Source organism: Sturnus vulgaris, chromosome 1 (genome assembly GCF_052056855.1).
Source record: "Sturnus vulgaris isolate bStuVul1 chromosome 1, bStuVul1.hap1, whole genome shotgun sequence".
Lineage (NCBI taxonomy): Eukaryota > Metazoa > Chordata > Aves > Passeriformes > Sturnidae > Sturnus > Sturnus vulgaris.
Window position 1 is genome coordinate 108,189,549 of NC_142243.1, and position 17,324 is coordinate 108,206,872.

The window sequence follows — 17,324 nt, forward strand, 5'->3', positions numbered from 1 at the left end:
CTCAGCAATGTACTATCATTATCAAAGTCTTTAGAACAGCTGGTATCTTTGCTGTTAAAAAGCAAGAAACTTTAAAGTTTCTTTAAAACTTAAAGCCTATGGGGTAATGGAGTTCAGGATAGCAAAAAAAATAAAGGTAACTTAATCAAATATGTACCTACTCTAGAGGCTTCAGCAGAAAACTTCCAGTGATTCAACAGTCTCAAAACGTCTCAATGGACACTTGGAATGTGTGTGTTTTTCATCCAGGCTACTGCTGTCACAGTAACATAGCAACATGCTGCAGTGGTCCCCTGGGCATCATCCTTTCCTCCTTCCCTCTCACTGCTCTTTCCCTGAACTGCAGCTCTGGCTGACAAGGGGACTCTGGCCCTGGAGGAAGCAGAGGATGTCCCAGATGAGATACATGGCTAGAGAAGTACTGGTGATACTGGGGTTGTAGAGGTGTAGAGTCAGGACCATGATACTATGGTGGGGCTGTAACACCGCAAGTGTGGTTTGGCAGAAAGGACTCGTTATCCAGCCTGCCTCGCTGGGTTACACGGGGAATGCATCCCCACCCACCTGGCAGGCAGTCTCTGCATCCCTGCCTGCTAGTGTCAGAAGGCAGGCCCAGACCAAAACTCAACCACTTTCTCCCAGTTTCCTGCATGGATTCAGTGAGGACAACACACACTGCCCAGCATGGCTGAGGTCCCTGCTCTGCTCTGTTACAGAGTGAAGAGTGGGTAAAGGAAAAAAATTGATACTTACCATCAGAGCTCCAATTTGTTGTCATGACCAAATCAGCTACCTGCAACAGCTTTGCAAAGCAGTAACTTGCACTGTAATAACTTGCCGTCACTCTGCTGGAAAATCCTGAAAGTTCCCTGGTGAAATTTCCTGAAATCTCTGATTGCTATTGCACAATGCTGGAAACCATCCTTAAATTTCTGTTTGCCTCTCCCACAAGGGAGATATGATGTGCCTACACTGACTACCAAAGGCAAGAGATGAACTCCAAAAGGAAACATTTCTGCTGGAATTCATATTAATTCAATAAGATTCAAGGTTATCCAAAGGCTGGAGGCTGAGGCTAAGCAGATGTCAGAATTTAAAAAAATGCATTTAAAAGAAGTACTATCAAGTAACTTGGTATGGTGGGACAAATTATGATGTGGCAAACCCTTCATAATGGCTGCCTGATTCAAGTCTTGATGTCTAAATTTAGAGAAAAAAAACAGGAAAAAGGGTTGAGGTAGGGCTATCTTACATTTCCTGCTGGTGTTACATATTATCCTTGAATACATTTATTTTCTTTAAGAGTAGGACAATTTGATGTTTAACCTGTCTTTAAAACATGAAGCTCTGAAAAACCTTCAACCACAAATTACATTGCTTTATTTATCCTTAATTTGGAGAAATTTCCTTTTATTAGAACTGTCACAGAGATGCACACCAGTGATCAGCATTCTTCAAGCAAATTTCTAGCAGGAGGTCACCATGTCTTTTTAAGTTTAAAATCCTTTTTCAGAAAAGGAGCATGTATATAAAATGCATGTTGCTGATAGTACAGATCAGTAGATCTGGTGTCAACATTCACTCTGAGGCAGAAATTCTTTGAGGCAGAAGTGAATCCACATGTCCACACCCCTGAACACTGTCTTCTATGTTATTTACAGGGCTTCAATCAATAGTTGTATACTTTTCAAGTTTAGCTTGCTACTCTTGCCCTATCTTTTTCTTTCAATCAAGTGTGTTTCCAGCTGCTTGCTCTGAGCCTGGCTGAAATTTTATCTTTAATCATGCCTGATCTTTTCCATCACTAAAATCTTTGCAATGCAGATCACTAATGGTAACCTTTGACTATCTTCCTCAAGACATCTTGAGATACTTTTAAAATTAAAATCTCATTTCATGACACAAGGTATTTAACAGAAGTGATTGTACTGTCAGTGCTTTGTACTGAAGCAATTTTATTGAAAAGATCATTTTTTTCATAAATAAAAAAGAATATATTTTAAACTTTTTTTCACACATGAACATAAAAACTCTGAAAGCTTTTAGAAAAGAAAATTAACTATACAAAAAGTGGGCTATCAATGTTAAATACTTAAGCTTTTGTTCCTACTAACTGAAATACATTTATATCTTCTATCCGTATAAAAATCTTCAGAGTAATGGTAATACCACATGAGTATTTCCTTTAACTGAATGTATTCACATTTTCAATACACAGCTTTTCCCAGCAAGTCTGATCAGTCTATGCCTTTCTTTTTCGTGGAGTTCCATTAAGTTCTGAAGGGGACGTTTGTAGCACTTGCAGTTGCTGCTGCTTTGCAGGAGAGGAGATCCATTCTTCTGAGCTGAACAAAACATAGCACAGTGGCTTATAAACAAAGCTTCTCTTATATATGTATATATATAGCATAGAGCTCCCACAAGTATAAACAATATAAACTCCATATTTGTACACAGCTTATTATTGTATTTATTTTGTTAAAATGAAGAATAGCATCAGGCTAATATTAGATAGTTTAACTACATAACCAGTTTGGTTCTATATGTAGAAAAAAATTTAAATACTAACAAGTATAAAAAATAAAGAGACATAGTAACATAGTGAACACTTGTTCTGAGATTCACAGAACACTACTGGGTAAGATTTAAATGATCTCAGAAAAATTACCATAGTTCAGCAAAGACAATGATGTAGTCATGCAGAAAGACATGAGAAATGGCAAAGTCAGTTTCGTGTCACTTTAAAGATACAGACACACAGATTTCACAAATTTTTGTGCATGTGTGTGCATTCAAACGCTCATCAGCACAGAGGGAATGAGAACAGATACCATGGGTAAAGAGATAACTGTGTTAAACACTTTACCACCAGTTCACATCTATCCAGTATTTGACAGCAGACCTTAAAAGAGTTTACAGACCAAGCCATATCAAATAGTTCGGGGTCTAACATTGTGGAATATACCAGAAAATACGGGGAACATGATGCACAACGTTGCCAATCAATCAGTTCATAAAGAGAAAGAGAATTAGTAAGCAAATCTTTATATGAGGCTTAAATAGCAGCAGAAACTTTAAATAAATTAAAAATTATCTTGAAAATCAGCTTTATGTAAACTCGATTCATTGCTGCTTACTGTATACAAATATGAATTAAAAAAGTATGCAGAATACATTATTTTTTTGTTTTGAATTCAGATTATGGGAAAATAGTGATTAGATTCAGAAAATACTTACCTATACAATTTTTTCACTGTGTCCCTTCGCATTCTTTTGGGAGGAATGGGGGTGTCAGATGTATCTACCAGGATAGGCTGAAGTAATGATTCAGCACCTTTATCTGATAAAGCAGGAGTCATACCTATGAAAAAGTTGCAAGTAAGAACAAAATCAGAAAAAATTAACTTGCTGGTTATAAATAGGCCCGATAACAAAAGAGTTAAACCTTTGAAGTAAGACTTCAGAAATGTCTTCCTAAATTTTATGGTTACCTTACATCTGAAACAGAGTTCAAAGATGACAGTTTAAACTATTTGCTTTATTTATAACTGTTGCAGAATAAATGTTGATTTATTTGTAAATATTATTTGATTTTTTTTAAAAAAATTGTAGCTCAGACAATTCTTGCAGACTTCGGAGTGTTTCTTTTTATAGCACAATGTTTTGATTGTGTTTCCTTAGCAAAAGCAATTCAGTTCTTTACTACATAGTCATTTCAAAAAGCATGCCAATGTTCTGTAGCATGGGGCCAGCCACACTAATAGTTATATAATCTCTTGTTAGTGAGATCATAGTTTCATGTTCACAAGACATGGACTGACCACTTTGTTATTATGTGAACACAATACAGGGCCGTGCTGCTCTGAGCAAAATCCACAGCATCATACTACTACATACAGTCTTTCTATTCTTTCCTTAGAATGTGACATCTCTAAGCTATTAATGTTAACAATTTTCATTCATATTTTGAACTTTGTAGTTTGTAAGAGCAGAATACATCTGGCTGCAGTTAACTGTTCTCCTCCTATAGGACACCCAAATTGTAACATAATAACCTACCCAATTTTTGTTTTACTATCTTGAGGTTTTTCTCTTGTTCAGCAAGTTCCTGTTTTTTCTTTTGCATTTCTGGAGTGTTCAGTGACTGCAAATGTAAATCAAGGTCCTTATTCACATTATCCAGTTTAATCACTGCTGCACGGTACTGCTGAAGAAGATCTAATTGAGGAATAAAACGATAAGCCATGAAACAGTAAGTAAATGACTATTTTGATTTAGAATGCTACCAATACAACCTAGGCAATGTATAAATCCACAAGAAAACATCTATTTCAAAAACACTACTTTAAAAAATTCCAAACTTATAGTGGATTGGTAGCTGTTCTTAAAATAACTGTTAAAAAAATAATATCCAATATTTTGACTCCTCTTTTCTTTTTGAGTCCCTATCTTAGATGACAGTGAAGTACCTGCAAACTCTGAAAATGATGCAGGAAACTGGTATCACTGTACACATCTTGTTCCCTGTGTGTTCCAAGTGAAATTCTCCACCTCTGATGACATTAAGTGCTTGTAGCAGACTCTGTTTTCAGTGCTACAAAGCAGAAGCTTGTATTACTGACTTGAATTGTATTCCACCTTGTGGACCAAGTGAATATTTACTGAGTTTCACTCTGTCACACTATGGAAATCTAACCAAGTAGGCTCAGATAAACAAAGGTATATTTTATTGACAATTCTTTTTCCTCTTTAAACATGAGACAAAAAAAATTTTCCACATCCAAGCATTGAAAAAATACATCAAGTAATAAAGGAATAGTTCAAGCACGTTAGCCCGGGTTCATTCATTTTACTTTGAGATGAGTACGAGGTTATCTTGCACAAAGTTTAACTGAACACTAAATGACCTTAAATTGGCCATGGGGTGAAAGCTCTCACACAGAGGGCTGCTACAGACTCACAAAAGGCACTGCAAACTCTCAGTACAGCTTATTTTACAAGTACCTTGCCAGTGTAATAACAGATTAAGCAACTTTCATCCTACAAACATTGAAAAACAACAGCATGTCAGAACTAATGCTAAGTGTAAAATTAAGTTCAAAACAAGCCCTGTGTAATGAGATGCTATCCTTTAACCGGAATTTTACTATGATTTTTCCTTGAAATGTCTAGTATCTATGTGAAATTAAAACATGCCCTTTTCTTCTACCATGATTGCTCCAGTACTAAATTACAGAGAATTCCAGTTTAATTTGTATTGGGTAATAATTGAGTTCAACAATTGAAAATGCACCGATAGACAAAGTGTGCTAAACCCAGTGTATTTTAGTCTGTGACTGACATATTTACTGTATTTTTCCTACACATAATATATTTTACTAAAATTCCAAGAAAAGATCTTTTTAGTCCTTATTTTCTCCCTACTCAATTGGTCAGTGCTCAGTAGTTTGCTCATATATATGGCTACTTTAATAGGTATATATATTTTCTCCCCACACCTCTCCACTGCACTGTCATAGATAAACTTAACTTTTTTACACTTTCTTTTTAAAATTAAATATTTAAGAAAAATCTTGTTTTTAAGTAAGACTTTTCAGTGTTTTACCCATCAGTCAGGTCAGTTGTTACATGTCAGAAACTGCATCTTCTAACAATTTCTAACCTTAGTTCCAAAATGAAGAATCCAAGCATGTAAAGAAATGGAAGTGATCCCCCAGGAAACAGGGTAACTTATGAGATATTCTCTATAGAGAACAGGAATTTTTTCTATCACTGTTTCATAGAGCTCACTTGCACATAAGAAATTCTAAATTTATTATGGTGCTTCCACAGTAGAAAGATCTAAAACTTGTTCTTCATTGATGCCAGAATTCAATCAGCTCAAGCTTCTCATGCCAGATGTTTGAATGATGATTACTGCTTATACTCTTTCATTATTAAGACTAAGAAAAAAGGGGATTATCTCATTATTATTATTTTTTATTTCAGAAAATGTAATAGTTATAAACTTTTAAGAAAAGGCAAATTTATAAATAAAACACTTATAATAACTTTATGCTAAATTGAAGTTTTCCTTTCTGTATTACATCAGAGAATAAAAAAGACAGACAAGCAATATAATTTTGCAAGTTTGGTATTTTTATGACTTCATTAACCCACCTATCTGTGCAGAGAAAGTAGAGTAAAGTTTTGGCATTGGTGCTCCAAATACCATTCCTCTGAGTTTGTCCATTGGAGGAGCTTTATTCTGCAGGCCTCCAAATTTTCCATTGCTGCGAATCCTGTCTCCTTCCCTAGTCAGCAAGGTAGGGCAGTGTGTAATTTTTACAACCTACAGGTATAAAAATTGATAATAAATTAGTAACTTCACACAAAATCTAAGTTTTCAGCAATGCTGTTGTGACCTTTTGCAGTTTTCAACTGCAATGCAACTTTGTTCCGTAATAAAAATGTATTTTATGAAATTATGTCATGACTTTGTTTTCAAGCAATAGAATGCATGTATTAAAATTAAGCAGTATTGTCAATAATTACAAAGACCAGTTTTTTTGGGTTTGTGTTCTCACCTTTTACCAGAACTCTTACCAAAGAGATCTAGTAAGTTCCACATCAGGTTTTTAGTCAAGTGGACCTAAAATTTCATCATGTGCTTTAGACTCCTGTGTTTTATTGCACATTAAGTGACTAGGAAAGTACAGGAGAACTTGTATTTAACACTAACAGCAAAACTGAAGATGCTTATTTCTGGAAGCATGGTCCCATGCACCATGGCAACATTCACATAATGGAATTTGTTGAATGGAGATAATTTTGTCAGTGCCAATAACAGACATTTCATTTACTGTTAAGTGCTTTGAGACCCACAGACAGGAAGCACACTGATAGCTAACACAGCATTAAATTTGGCAATTACTCTAAGTTTTTAATGTATTAAATATGTAGCTCTGCAATATATCCATATCATAAAATTTAAAGAAAAGTTGAAACATACCTCTTTTCTGTAGTGGTTGGCAGCATCCAAGTTATCTATAATGATAGTATCACCCAAGAGCATACCAAACACTGAAAAATATAAATTTTTGAACTATGAAACTTCTCTGGAGAAAGATAACTTGAGTTTTGAGAAGTCAACTCTGAAGCATCATTATTGCATCTTCTAAGGTAAGGGCAAGGGAAATAGCATGTAAATCATTTTTGTTTCAACAAAATTCTCTTGAGGTTGAGATAGAAATGCAATCTTCTGCTTTCATCAAAGAATTAATAAAGAAAAAAATAGTACCTTTAACTGCCTTTTGGCGTAATTGAGTGTATTTTCCAATAAAATCGATACTTTATGTTGATACTTTTTCTCTTGATGCTTTACATTTATCAAGACATACATAATAAAATCCTAAGTTTCATGAAATTATATAAATGATAACTTTTTAAAAATCTTCCTGGAATGTTGAATTTTGTTCTCAGTTTCTTAATATGTTTCTTCATATGCAATGGTTTATCAAAGAAAAAAACATACACAGACCAATGATCCAAATGAGCTTAAGACTCTCCTGCTAATAAAAGTCTGTTCCAGACAACATCTAACAATGTAGTCTATACATGAGATATGTCAAGCAATGTGGTTTTTCATTTCCCCCAAGGGGCATAAAGAAGAATTTATAGTTAAAAGTCTGTAAATATCTAACTATCTGAAAATGCACAGGACTAAAAATGGGTCTTTATTAACAGCAGAGAGGAGTACTTCAATAGTGGGAGGTTGTGAAATAAAACAGAAAACTTACTGAAGTAACCACAGACTCCAACTCTCCATATAAAGGAGCAGGTCTACTTAATTTAAAAAAGCAAAGTGTAAGAAAAGGTAGGAATTGCTATGTTGTTAGAAAGAACGAGGAGATAATTTCCTAAACTGAAATCTAAGAAAATTGAAAGATTTCTTACAACTATTAAATTGTTTAAGCATAACATACACAGTCATGTACAGTTCAGTCTGCGTTACTTAAATCTATGCATTACACATTTCTGAGAGGAACAGAACTGGAAAAAAAGCCTAACAAAAGGAGTAACTTCTGCAATATGAGATTATAAAATTAATCTTGTGATGGTCAACTCCAGCTTTAAAGAGCCTGGGAATAAAAAAATGCTGCAGGAATGTAAACAAGAAAAAACCTGCCATACGTCTAAAGAAAATGAAGCTAAGACAACAAGCAGAAGAAAGTGGTCATGGTTGAAATTTTCACAACTTTTGTTTAAAAATAATTAACGGTAATGCCCTCCTATTTTTACCAACAGAACTCAGGGGGAATGTACACTGGTATTTGCAAACTTATCAGTGAAGATTATTGAATGGATCATAATTTGTGATGTATTTAATTTTTTAAAAGAGAGACATTAGTAATGATTTCTTTCTTATCACTTACCTGTTTGACAATGCTCTATGTTATCTGGAAATGTTAACAGATCTCTGGCAAATACAGGATTTCCAATAGGTCTGAAGACGGTTCTTCCATTTCTCAGGTGAGGTAAAGGTCTGGTTAAAGAAAGGGGAGAATGAGGGAGAAGAAAAGAAGAAAGCAATTTGTCCTTATTCTGCTCAGGAATCTCAAACTGAATTGAATGAATCTTAACACTTCCACATTAGGTAAATGATCCCACCATTACCTGAAATGCCAGTTATATTAAAGATTTTTTTTTAGTGAAACACCGCTTTGTTATAAGACATTATTTCCAACAAATTCATATGACTAATTTATGGACAAGTTTTAATGCACTGTATTATGAAAACTGAGAATTTGAACATCATAAATACATTTATACATCAGATCTTTTCTAAAGTGCAGTCTTATTATATTAGCAGTCATCTTCATAAGCAAATTATTTTCAGGAGTAGAAATATTGTATTTTTCTTTATTTTTCAGGCAACTGAAATAAAATTAATTTCTACTACTACAGATGATTTTACAAATGCATTGTGAAACTGGATTTTTGAAAGTTATAATCTGATTAGAAGCACTATATTTAAAATAAATTCCTGCTCTAGAAAACATGTAGACAAAGAAAATTGTCTTCTTTTTAATAGAAACACCTTATTAAATAGAGAACATCACACAGCAGTTACAGATGTAACCCTGAGATTTCAGCTAACACTTCAAGAGACATTACTGTTGCTATAATAACAACCCCAGAAATTTTATACTTCAAATTTTTAAGTTTAAAAATCAAATTAGACAAGAAAAAAAAGAGTTGAAGAAGTATGTTATACAAATGCAGAGCTTCCTTTGTTTTTTCTCTACCTGCTCCAATCTGGAAGTGTCTTCTTGTAAATAGAATCAAGGGGTAACACTTGTTGTCGACCTTGAGTTTCATCGAAGATAGAACGAGCAGCTTCTGTGGTCAGTGTGACTACACAGTCCATGTCACTTGCCAGGTGCCAAGAAATAACTTTTGCTGCTTCGTTATCCTCAATTTGAGCTAAATGTGCAATCTGTACCACAGAAGTTACAACAGTCAGAACAGAAACAAAGACCACATCCCCTTCTCATAGTAATTACAATAATCCTGCAACTTCAGACAGACATTTGATTCCCCTTTTGATGGCTCTGCTAGGGGAGCTGGCCATTCGATAATTTTTCATCACTACTGCCTTCTGGAACCAACAGAACTCATTAGAGAAAACTCACCTTGCCTAGAATATCTTGGTTGCCTTTTGGATAGTTTGGGAGGGTACAAGTTCTCCTTGGTTGCTTCATTACTCCTTCTTGTTCCAACATCTTTTTTTTTAGAAGAGAATCCACATACTGAAGCTGAAAATGAAAATTTAAAATCAGCAAGCATGTAGCAGTGGACTGAGCAGCAGAAGTAGTTATTTTTCATCAATTAACTTAACAAGAAATATTTAACACCTGAAACAGACTTTTAATGTATAAGAGATCACCATGCACAATCCCAGAAAAGAGCAAAGGGAAAGCTCACTGCAATTGCGACCAAACTTTTTAATTACTCCTTTCTTTTTCTTTTTTTTTTAATTTTTAAGGACTTCAAGGAACATTTCACAAAGAAGTATCAGTGCTTGATTAGAGACAAAAGTGAAGAAAGTTTAAATCAGCAAGAAGACACAATAATGAATGTAGAAAAATAAATCATTTCAGAAGGAGACTATGTCCAGACTTGAAAAATTTAGCCAGCAGGGGGAACTTCAGTAAACTTTGGTACTGATACTGCAATTTAATTCTACTGTTTTGTGATTAATGACTATAACTTGATCTTATTTGATCTAAAGATAATTGTTTACATAGCTGGTTTTTTCCCCCAAATGTTAGTAGTTTGAAAACCTTTAAAAAGTTTCCTTAAAATAGAATTGGATCTTCAAGGGAAATTAGCAATAGGGTACATTGGCCTGAATATTTCCAAATTTATTTTTACGTGAACTTCAGCGATAACATATGCAATTCTCTGATTCTCTGAAAAGAGAGTGTTTTCCTTTGGCTTACTTCTGCCAGAATACATCTGTTGATATTGACCAGCCTCCAAAAACCTACTGTAACATCTAGCAGCATCAGTAACACTGGTAACCTTATCAGAAACATGAGCAGCAGAAAAACAAGAGTAGGATATAAAGGAGACATTTTTTGTTAGTTCTTTAGCAGTTTTTTAAAAGATCCTCACACTAACAGAACAATAAAAAAAAAAATCTTGACATTGATCCACAAATTTTCCTACAGTTTAGATTTCCATTGTTTTGGTAACAGGTGTGATTCAGCAATATTAGTATTGATATATTATTGATAACAATTTTAGAGATGTTAATGGAGTTTAGTAAGAAGTAAGTCATACTATGTTCGTCTGTGGTAATTCAATTTGGTGCTTTTTCAGTTCATTCTTCAGGAGAGCTTCTCTTGTTTCAGCTTCTTTAACCTGACCTGAAACAAAATCAAGAGAGTGAGGAAATGACAGAAAGCAATGGAACATTTACACAATTTCTTACAACTTTTCAGAATTATGCCAGCTGTAACTGACCCTATCCACTTCCTAATTTCAGCACACAGTATCAGAATTTTTCCACAAAGATCTTGCAATTTTGTCCAGTTTCTAAACAATTTCAGCAGATGCCAAACCTTCAGCGTCAAGAAGCAAGGGGGTCTAGACCTTTTATCAGTCTGAGAATGTCACCTGCTTTTAGTTTTCCTCCTCAATTATGATTGTAAATGATTCTCCAACAGGTGAAAAGACAAGACAGAAGAGAGGACTGGTGGCTGGCACTACCTTCTTTTGCCTGTTATATGGGACACCACTTTCTAGACACTATTTCTTACGCTCTCATATCTGAACTAGTTTAAAAAACAAAGTAGGAAACATGTGAGTTGCTTTCTCCCTCTATTCAAAACATGTTTATATTTGAAAATGTTACTTAAGCATAAAGTGTAGTGCTGTACTCCAACTTACTCTCTACAGATGTGCATGTATGAAACAAAAATTTTATGCCTTTCACACTGGAATTCAGGATTTTCCATTCATAACGGAAATGTGCAGTTAAAACTACAAGAAACAGTGGCATCTTCTAGGCCAGACTGCTTTATTTACATTTGGTGATTATTTAAAATAACAACTCAAAATGCAATTATTAAAACAAACATTTTAATCAACAGGCAGGATGATTCAAACAAAAAAAAAAAAGCAAAGAAAACATTTCCTTCATTTCTCTCATTCCCATAAACCAGTGCCCTCACACTACTCTGCAGTTTAACAGAACTTCATAAAGGATTACATTTGCTGAAGAACACAAACAATGACAACACTTCTGAATAATGTACACGGGGTCAAATGTGAAGGGGAAAAGTAACATTTTGAAAACATAAAACTACTAACTTTTAAAAACAGGATTATCTATAATTCATTCTTCTCAAATTGTTTTTAGGCTATTATTGAATTTCCAGATATATGAGCATGCAAAGATGGGAGTAAAAGGCAGTCATGGATAAAAAGAACACCAATGTTTCTTTTCTCCTTTTGATAATTCTGACATAAGAAATTCTACTTCAAATCAAGACCCTTTATAGGTATACAGGTACATCCAAGCAATTAGATACTTCCCTGCAAGATATACACCCCTTCTGCTACCTCTAATTACTATCTCTCATTATTCCAATACTTATTTTTTTCCCCCTTCTCTATATTCTCAAAATCATTATAAGAGAAGTTTAAATCACAGAAAAATTATTTACATATTTAACTGAACTTACATTTCATTTCAGCTACGAGCTGATTCGTAGTATCAAACATCTTTCTGTAAAGATCTATGGACTTAGATAATTGGTCTTTCTCCCTGGTGAGTGTTGCCATCAGCTGCTGCTTCTTAAAATCTACAGAAATAAGCATACACACTTTTAGAAGAACATACAGTAACATACTGAATTGGTTTAAACATTAGCAAAAATCTCTTTTTTTGCTAAAAAATAGAGCTATTACATTTTTCTGAAAACATATTATAGATCTAAAAATAGCTGTTTCTAAGGAAAAGCAAGTATTTTAGAGCAGTTAAAACATACCATTGTAAAACATGAATGAGAGACAATATGGTTCCAAAGGTTTTTTCAAAGCTGGCACATGTGGCTCAAATACAAGAATATATTCAGTGCTATCTCTTCCAGGACTGTCTTCAGCCAGTACTAAATTCTATGAAAATAAACAAACAAATTTATACCCATGCTTGAGGTTACACACAAAACAAACAAACATTTTTCAGCTACTAAATCTTTAAAGTTACATAACACAATGTCTATACAATATTATTACAATTTTAAGTATTAGCTTGGAAAAGTCTTTTATAACAATTAAATAGAAGTAGAATACAAAGACTTAGCTATTTTATTATTTAAGGATTAAGATTGTCATTTTACCTGTTTACACAGTCTTATTATTTTTTGGCTATGTATTTTATTTCAGAGACACATGCTCAGAAAAAATATCCTCTGCGCTGTCTCACAAGCAAGATATCCTCAGGTATACTTTGTTCAGTATGTGAAATGCAAACAGATCATTGAAATGGAAGACCCAATGCATAAATGCAGAGAAGGAAAACAAATTATTCCCAGAGCTTAATTAAAGTTACTGCTGTTACCATGGAAGTAGACAGCAGATCCCAAATGAATTAACTATGTATGTCCAACCACTATCATAAACACTTAACTTCTTGTCAATTCCTTATTGTAAAGGCATACTAAATCCTTTGCCTTTCTTTATAAACATGAGAAATATTATAAAACCTTTATAATATTATAAAAATATTAAAAAGGTAAACAGAAATAAAATTAGTAAAGGTAATATCTAAATGTGCTGTTACTTTGGGAAAGGTATCATGCATAAAATGAATAATGCTTATAATAAAACTCATACTGTTTCCACCTTTAACATGTAGAAATTGCTACTCAACTGGCCAAATCAAGAGAGAAGTGGTTGCAGCCTAAAAGAAGAGATAAATATATAACCTTCAAAGATAGTCTTCATGGCTTTCAAAAATATTGCAGCTACATATTTTATCAGGGGAAGTCTGTAGCAGAAATATCTTTTCCTTAGAAAATATATGCCAACAAAAAAATCTAAACATTTTTCTTCATTAAACAAGTTTAGTATTCCTGAACTTGTGACTAAGGGTAAACATGTCAGATTATCACTTTAATTATTTGTGCTAATTGCACATAACTGTCTTTATAAACAAGATGGAACAATTTCAAAATACTTGAAGAACACGAATATGTCCCTTCCCCTCTCCATTGCAAGTCATATGAAAAGGACAGTGCATCACAACCAAAAAATCCTTTCCACATGGGTTTTGTGAGTAGTCTCAAGTCAGTATAAACCAGATGCCTGAAAACTGCCTGAAGAGGGGAAGAGATACTGGGTTCACTGAAATGCAGTTAGTCCCCATGGATGACTAGGGAAAACAAGTTACTGTCAAAAGCAGCAGGATCTCTTTAGATTATAGTAATAAAAAGGAAGAAGCATGCAAGACCCCTCACCTCCCACCAAACCAGGAATAGCTAAGTAAAAAAAACCAAAACTCCATCTGCTTACAAAAATGAAAAAAAAAAAAAAAAAAAAGGAGGAGCAAACAAAACAAGCCAAACAAACAACTTCCCAAACACCACAAAACTCAGCACACTCCTCTTCCATTACATAGGTTAGCTTTGTCACTGATGGAAGACTGGAGAATTTAGGTCACAACTGTGCAACAGCAGGTTACTACTACATGAAGATAAACAAAAAAAAATTTATTTCTGCATTAGCAAGGAGTCTTAGAAATTATCCAGTAATTTTATCTGAACTGCCACAGGTCGTATATGGGGTTATTATTACCCATATAAAGGTATTCAATTTATACCTTGTTACCACAGGTGTAAATGCATGATTTGCAGTGTTTTGACAGACCAATGGTTTTAGCTGATCCTTTAGCTATACTTTTGTACCTTTTCTTAACCCCATCTGCCTGGGGAAAAATGTGTTCACAAACCAGTTAATTTATCACTCCTGAAACATGGTAGGGAAACCAGAGAAACCCAAGAGTATACCATAAATCAATCAGTATATTAATTTTATCTGATACCTCTATTCAGTCCCTGCATTTTCTTTTACTAGGTTGTTTCTTATACACATTTTGTCACTTTTCTGTATGGATTAGAGCAGATCAGATATTTGGCAGATTAATAAATTTGGCCATGTTAACTAGGTGTTTCTGTCCTTGACTGTTATTGACAGAGAATAACTTCAGCTGTGTCATTCAGTTTCACATATGTAGCTCCATAAAAGCAGTCAGTGTACTGAATAAAATATACTATGACAAGTTTCTATGTAGGATCTATAGATTTTAGGATTCTTATGGTGGCAATTCCCAAGATGTATTTGGAGAATTTGTGTTGACTACTATGCAGTGTCTGTCTCCACTTGGCACACACTGCTGCTGGTCTGCCAAAGCTGCTTCCAAAGAGCAAGCTAGAAAAGGTGGCTGAGAAAATGTCCTTAAAAAGCTAGATCCTCCTTTAGTACATCTTCTAACTGTTTGAAGACTTCTGTAGATGTCAGACAGACTTAAAAATATGAATAGGGGTATAATTTTGCTCTGCCATTCTTATAGGCCATTTCAAGTTGAAAACAAAAAAATCAATATACAACTGTTTCACCACAGGAATACTATTGACTTAAGTTCTGTGTACGCTTTTAAGAGAGATATTGTGACTATTCCACTCAAAAGAAACTCCACATTCGGCTGGATTTTCTTTGGTGTGTTTTGAACAGTTTCTGGTTTTGTGCATGTGCACATTTTACATAGTGTCTTTGTATCATATTTTATAGCAACTGTGACAGATGGAACTCCAAGTTTAAAAAATCCCATCTGTATTTGTTGAAGAAAGAGTGATTCCAGTGATGTGACTACAATATGCAGTACTTTCAGAGTATGCATGATGCCAGAGATTCAAACCAAAATAAGGAAAGGATTTTTAACAGCCAAGTGCATTAATGAGTGAAACAAAGCATAAAGAGAAATGGTAGTTCTATCTTCTCAAATGAGGGTAGGATGCCTTTCTACAAAGTATATACAGGCCCACAATTTAAATGATCTTAAGATATTACAGCTCGAGAGTATTATAAATAGAAATGTAAAATACTGGCAATATTAATGGTTTAACTACAAATTGGTTAAGTGTTATTCACATGTAGAATTCAAATGAAGAAAATATTTTTCCTGGATCTTCCTGAAAGTCTTTGTCACTATCTGAAAGTACCTATACAATTCTCTCCTTTGGCAAGGATACAGATTAAACAATGTCCTCCATTCAGGTTTTCTGAAAATCAGCAACCAAACAGAAGAAATAATTTATCTACTTATTTCTAAGGCAAAGCTACAATAGAAACTAAATCTCCACAGAACACAATGAGGTGTAAGATAACTTTAAAACTGCAGGAAAATAAGCCTCATTAGACACACTGTTCATGGAGCTGTGTATTTCAGTCACACTTACAATTTCAGCTGATCCACTCTCCAATGGAAACTCTACTGTACTGATTCTCCCCTGAAACTGTGGAATCTCTATATCATCTTCATTGGGGCTTTTAATTTTTGCTATTATTCTGCCAACTAGATCAAGTCCAGTGTGGTTGTTGTATTCATCCTGTAAGTAAAAAAGAAATTAAAAGTTAGTTTGGAACAGAACTAAATAATCCATTTCTGTACTGCCCTGAATTTATATGGCAGGTGCTACCAGTCTGTGCAGAGAGGATCTGCAGAGACAGCCTCTGTGAGGAGAGGCTGGACATGGCCAGTGCTCCACCTGATCAACTGCAGGGACAGCTGAGCCCCTCAGCCAAAAGAGTGTTTCTTGATATTTAAGAATAGGCAAAAATGCACAGGCAGGTGAGAATAGGGAAAAAAAAAGAGAAAACAGCAGAGAGTGAGAGAAGGAACCATGGGAGGAGGTGCTCCAGGCACCAGAGCAGAAATTCCCCTGCAGCTCACAGGGAAGCTACACTGGAGCAGGCACTTCCCTTTAGCCCGTGAAGGATCACGGTGGAGAAGAGACCCCATGGAAGCCCATAGAGGACCTCACACTAAACCAGGTCGGTAATTCCTAGACTGCAGCCTGTGGCAAAGGCTCACACTGGAGCAGTTTGTGAAGGACTGTGGCCCACAAATGGACACATACTAGAACAGGAAAGCTGTGAGAAAAAACACTGGCAGGAAAGAGCTGAGGAGCTGTTATGGGTTGACTGTGACTCCCATTCCCCATCCCCCTGCATTGCTTGGGAAAGGGTACAGGGATCTGGAACACAGCTGAGCATAGGAAAGGATGAGGGAGAAGGTGTTGCTTTAGTTTTTTAGTCTTTGTTTCTTATTACACAAATCTTTTTTAACTGGTGATTAAATTGAATTACTTTCCCACAAACTGAGTCTTCTTAGCTATTGTGGTAGCTGGTAAGTGATTTCCTTTTATGCCTGTGAACACTCAAAGTTCCAGAAACCCTGTTTTTTGCAATATAAGATTTCTAAGACAAACTGACCGTGGGAAGAAAAATCATGGAAAGAAGCATCTGCTGTACAAGTAAATGTTTTTCCCACTAGAATCTATCCTTGGAACAATTTTTCCATGTGGCAACAAGACATGGATTTCAATTGAGATACCTCAAGGACCAAAATATTTCTCTTTTGGTTATCTGTATGTAAATGAAACAAGATGGACCTGTCATATACTGAAAAATCACTGATTCATCTTTTTTTATGAAGTGAATCTGCAAAGGAACAGTAGCAGAGAAACAGCTTGACTTACAGCAAAATTCAACAT

General features: G+C 34.8%; 1 protein-coding gene across 1 annotated transcript in view; it reads right to left on the reverse strand.

Moving 5' to 3' along the window:
* Window positions 1–1,938: 1,938 nt before the first annotated feature.
* Window positions 1,939–17,324, reverse strand: part of SMCHD1 (structural maintenance of chromosomes flexible hinge domain containing 1) — a 66,657-nt gene continuing 51,271 nt past the window's right edge. The window contains exons 37-48 of the mRNA XM_014871261.2: window positions 16,008–16,157; window positions 12,540–12,666; window positions 12,234–12,353; window positions 10,828–10,913; window positions 9,675–9,797; window positions 9,288–9,478; window positions 8,415–8,524; window positions 6,992–7,062; window positions 6,160–6,331; window positions 4,060–4,218; window positions 3,238–3,361; window positions 1,939–2,345 (exon numbers count right to left, since the gene is read on the reverse strand). Coding sequence (XP_014726747.2) covers window positions 2,243–2,345; window positions 3,238–3,361; window positions 4,060–4,218; window positions 6,160–6,331; window positions 6,992–7,062; window positions 8,415–8,524; window positions 9,288–9,478; window positions 9,675–9,797; window positions 10,828–10,913; window positions 12,234–12,353; window positions 12,540–12,666; window positions 16,008–16,157 — 1,536 coding nt within the window. The 3' untranslated portion in view covers window positions 1,939–2,242. The remainder of the gene's footprint in view (window positions 2,346–3,237; window positions 3,362–4,059; window positions 4,219–6,159; window positions 6,332–6,991; window positions 7,063–8,414; window positions 8,525–9,287; window positions 9,479–9,674; window positions 9,798–10,827; window positions 10,914–12,233; window positions 12,354–12,539; window positions 12,667–16,007; window positions 16,158–17,324) is intronic.